Source organism: Eucyclogobius newberryi, unplaced genomic scaffold (genome assembly GCF_026437365.1).
Source record: "Eucyclogobius newberryi isolate DKJ021-1_F unplaced genomic scaffold, fEucNew1.0.hap1 SCAF_215, whole genome shotgun sequence".
NCBI lineage: Eukaryota > Metazoa > Chordata > Actinopteri > Gobiiformes > Gobiidae > Eucyclogobius > Eucyclogobius newberryi.
The window spans coordinates 15686-20000 of NW_027315852.1; the positions used below are offsets into that span (position 1 = coordinate 15686).

General features: G+C 52.0%; 1 protein-coding gene across 2 annotated transcripts in view; it reads right to left on the bottom strand.

Moving 5' to 3' along the window:
- Positions 1-784: 784 nt before the first annotated feature.
- Positions 785-4315, bottom strand: part of LOC140371335 (NEDD8-conjugating enzyme UBE2F-like) — a 9078-nt gene continuing 5547 nt past the window's right edge. Inside the window, exons 6-10 of one of the 2 annotated variants that reach the window (XM_072458442.1) lie at positions 2864-2934; positions 2743-2800; positions 1854-1886; positions 1723-1785; positions 785-1079 (exon numbers count right to left, since the gene is read on the bottom strand). In XM_072458442.1, the coding sequence (XP_072314543.1) occupies positions 1029-1079; positions 1723-1785; positions 1854-1886; positions 2743-2800; positions 2864-2934 (276 nt within the window). In that variant the 3' untranslated portion in view covers positions 785-1028. The remainder of the gene's footprint in view (positions 1080-1722; positions 1786-1853; positions 1887-2742; positions 2801-2863; positions 2935-4315) is intronic. The other variant, XM_072458443.1, reaches the window with a different exon arrangement.

Here is a 4315-nt window from a genome sequence, read left to right on the forward strand (position 1 = left end):
CGTCCTCCAGGGGGCGCTGTGCTGCATGTGAGCGTCCTCCAGGGGGCGCTGTGCTGCATGTGAGCGTCCTCCAGGGGGCGCTGTGCTGCATGTGAGCGTCCTCCAGGGGGCGCTGTGCTGCATGTGAGCGTCCTCCAGGGGGCGCTGCATGTGAGCGTCCTCCAGGGGGCGCTGTGCTGCATGTGAGCGTCCTCCAGGGGGCGCTGTGCTGCATGTGAGCGTCCTCCAGGGGGCGCTGTGCTGCATGTGAGCGTCCTCCAGGGGGCGCTGTGCTGCATGTGAGCGTCCTCCAGGGGGCGCTGTGCTGCATGTGAGCGTCCTCCAGGGGGCGCTGCATGTGAGCGTCCTCCAGGGGGCGCTGCATGTGAGCGTCCTCCAGGGGGCGCTGTGCTGCATGTGAGCGTCCTCCAGGGGGCGCTGTGCTGCATGTGAGCGTCCTCCAGGGGGCGCTGCATGTGAGCGTCCTCCAGGGAGCGCTGTGCTGCATGTGAGCGTCCTCCAGGGGGCGCTGCATGTGAGCGTCCTCCAGGGGGCGCTGTGCTGCATGTGAGCGTCCTCCAGGGGGCGCTGCATGTGAGCGTCCTCCAGGGGGCGCTGTGCTGCATGTGAGCGTCCTCCAGGGGGCGCTGCATGTGAGCGTCCTCCAGGGGGTGCTGCATGTGAGCGTCCGCCAGGGGGGGACCTTGTGTGACCTTGTGTGACCTTGTGTGACCTTGTATGACCTTGTGTGACCTTGTGTGACCTTGTGCTCTACAGAATCACATGAATAGAGAGGTTTCTGCACTTTTGGCTTTAATGTTACAGTTGAAACATTCACAGGTTCAGTACATTGTGTAGATCACGTGGAGATAAGGTCAGATATGTGTGAAGAGAGCGGTCTAAAGAGTCCAGAGTCCTTTCAAGAACGGATCCATCACAAACCCTGCTGCAGCTGGAATCAAAGGTGAGGCGTGACTTTCAGTGCGACGCAGCTGAACGTACAGGTCATCACTGAGGGACGTGATGTCATCGCTCAGCGACGCCCGACATCATCTGGCGTAGCTCCTGATGTAATCCTGGACTTTGTTACGGAAGTCCTCCTGGAACAGGTCAAGGAGAGGTCAAGGAGAGGTCAATCATTCCATCATGATTACATTGATCTAAAGCTCTGACCCTCTGAAGCTCTGACCCTCTGAAGCTCTGACCCTCTGAAGCTCTAAAGCTCTGACCCTCTAAAGCTCTAAAGCTCTGACCCTCTAAAGCTCTGACCCTCTAAAGCTCTGACCCTCTGAAGCTCTAAAGCTCTGACCCTCTAAAGCTCTGACCCTCTAAAGCTCTGACCCTCTGAAGCTCTGACCCTCTGAAGCTCTGACCCTCTGAAGCTCTGACCCTCTAAAGCTCTAAAGCTCTAAAGCTCTGACCCTCTAAAGCTCTAAAGCTCTGACCCTCTGAAGCTCTGACCCTCTGAAGCTCTGACCCTCTGAAGCTCTGACCCTCTAAAGCTCTAAAGCTCTGACCCTCTAAAGCTCTAAAGCTCTAAAGCTCTGACCCTCTAAAGCTCTAAAGCTCTGACCCTCTAAAGCTCTAAAGCTCTAAAGCTCTGACCCTCTAAAGCTCTAAAGCTCTGACCCTCTAAAGCTCTAAAGCTCTGACCCTCTGAAGCTCTGACCCTCTGAAGCTCTGACCCTCTGAAGCTCTGACCCTCTAAAGCTCTAAAGCAGATTAGAGTCCTAAAGTACAAACCTTGTCTCTCAGGTGATGTTCTGCAGCGTCGATGTTCAGAGGGTCGTCAAAGTTCAGTAAATCCTACAAAAACATGGAGTTCAGTTAAGTTTGTTTGTTTGTTTATTTATTGATCCAAAAAAGATTCTCACCGTAAACAAAGAGTTTAAGCCCCAAACCACGTCCTGCAACAGACCACATGTGAGTCACCTTCTGTGCCCAACCTGACCGCTCACCTGCAGGCCTTTAGCAGCGCTAGCATGTTTAGCACGTTTTAGCAGCGCTAGCCCGTTTAAAGGCCATATCATGCTAAAGGGACTTTTCAGAGCTTTTAACCTTCTTATTATTCTATTAGTGCCTCAGATTTGTGCCCTTTGGGTGTTTTTTTGGGTTAGGTTTTGTTTTTTCCCCTGCAGTCTTCAGTCTGTGTCCTTCTCCTCGTTTATGAGCAGGTCAGAGATGTGGCTGAACGTGGAAACAGCACGATGAGTGTTCTGGCGACAAACCGCGCCACGTTTAATAAATTGGGTTTAAAAAAACAGTTGAATAAAAGCTTTTGTTAATGAATTAGAATTTTAAAAAGTATTTTCATAAAGAATGTCTGTTTTTCAAACCATTTGCAAATACATTTGAATCAAATATCGTGATTCCGTTCCTCGAGGCTCTCAGGGGCCTCCAGCATTCTGACAGGAGCAAAGAGACGTTTAGTCTTAAACTGTTCAGTCTTTACTCAAACGTCTGACTCTGCCCTGACCCTGCCCCGACTCTGCCCTGACCCTGCCCTGACTCTGACCCTGCCCCGACTCTGACCCTGCCCCGACTCTGACCCTGCCCCGACTCTGACCCTGCCCCGACTCTGACCCTGCCCCGACTCTGACCCTGACCCGACCCTGACCCGACTCTGCCCCGACTCTGCCCCGACTCTGACCCTGCCCTGGACAAAGGAGGGATAAAACACCTAAAGATCAGACGAGTCCACAAATAATAACTGTTTGTTGTAAGTTGCTAAAATAGGGTTGGGGCCCCTCAGTGCTGCAGTACCTTGAGTGTCCTGGTGGGGGCCCATCCCGTGCCATCGATGGAGAGTTCCCTCAGGAGGCTGCACAGACACCAGCGTTTACACCCGAGAGTGAGAGTGAGAGTGAGAAAGAGTGTAGTTCACCTCAGACAGATGTCTCCGCCCTCAGTGATGTTCGGATGCCAGATTCTGGTCAGACACCGGACTTTAGGAGGCTGAGGACACAGAGGACACATTAGACTGTGTCCAGCCTAAAGAGGTCTCATTCACACATTAGACTGTGTCCAGCCTAAAGAGGTCTCATTCACTCATTTAGACTGTGTCCAGCCTAAAGAGGTCTCATTCACTCATTTAGACTGTGTCCAGCCTAAAGAGGTCTTGTCACGTCTCGTCATTATCGAGCGTTCTCGTCATCATCGAGCGTTCGTTATTATCGAGCGTTCGTCATCATCGAGCGTTCGTCATCATCGAGCGTTCGTCATCATCGAGCGTTCGTCATCATCGAGCGTTCGTCATTATCGAGCGTTCGTCATCATCGAGCGTTCGTCATCATCGAGCGTTCGTCATCATCGAGCGTTCGTCATCATCGAGCGTTCGTCATTATCGAGCGTTCGTCATTATCGAGCGTTCTCGTCATTATCGAGCGTTCTCGTCATTATCGAGCGTTCGTCATCATCGAGCGTTCGTCATCATCGAGCGTTCGTCATCATCGAGCGTTCGTCATCATCGAGCGTTCGTCATCATCGAGCGTTCGTCATCATCGAGCGTTCGTCATCATCGAGCGTTCGTCATCATCGAGCGTCTCGTCATTATCGAGCGTCTCGTCATTATCGAGCGTTCGTCATCATCGAGCGTCTCGTCATTATCGAGCGTTCGTCATTATCGAGCGTTCGTCATCATCGAGCGTTCGTCATCATCGAGCGTTCGTCATTATCGAGCGTTCGTCATTATCGAGCGTTCGTCATCATCGAGCGTTCTCGTCATTATAGAGCGTTCGTCATCATCGAGCGTCTCGTCATTATCGAGCGTTCGTCATTATCGAGCGTTCGTCATTATCGAGCGTTCGTCATTATCGAGCGTTCTCGTCATTATCGAGCGTTCGTCATCATCGAGCGTCTCGTCATTATCGAGCGTTCGTCATTATCGAGCGTTCGTCATTATCGAGCGTTCGTCATTATCGAGCGTTCGTCATTATCGAGCGTTCGTCATTATCGAGCGTTCTCGTCATCATCGAGCGTTCTCGTCATTATCGAGCGTTCGTCATTATCGAGCGTTCTCGTCATCATCGAGCGTTCTCGTCATTATCGAGCGTTCGTCATTATCGAGCGTTCGTCATCATCGAGCGTTCGTCATCATCGAGCGTTCGTCATCATCGAGCGTTCTCGTCATTATCGAGCGTTCGTCATCATCGAGCGTTCTCGTCATTATCGAGCGTTCGTCATTATCGAGCGTTCGTCATTATCGAGCGTTCGTCATTATCGAGCGTTCGTCATTATCGAGCGTTCGTCATTATCGAGCGTTCGTCATTATCGAGCGTTCGTCATTATCGAGCGTTCGTCATCATCGAGCGTTCTCGTCATTATCGAGCGTTCTCGT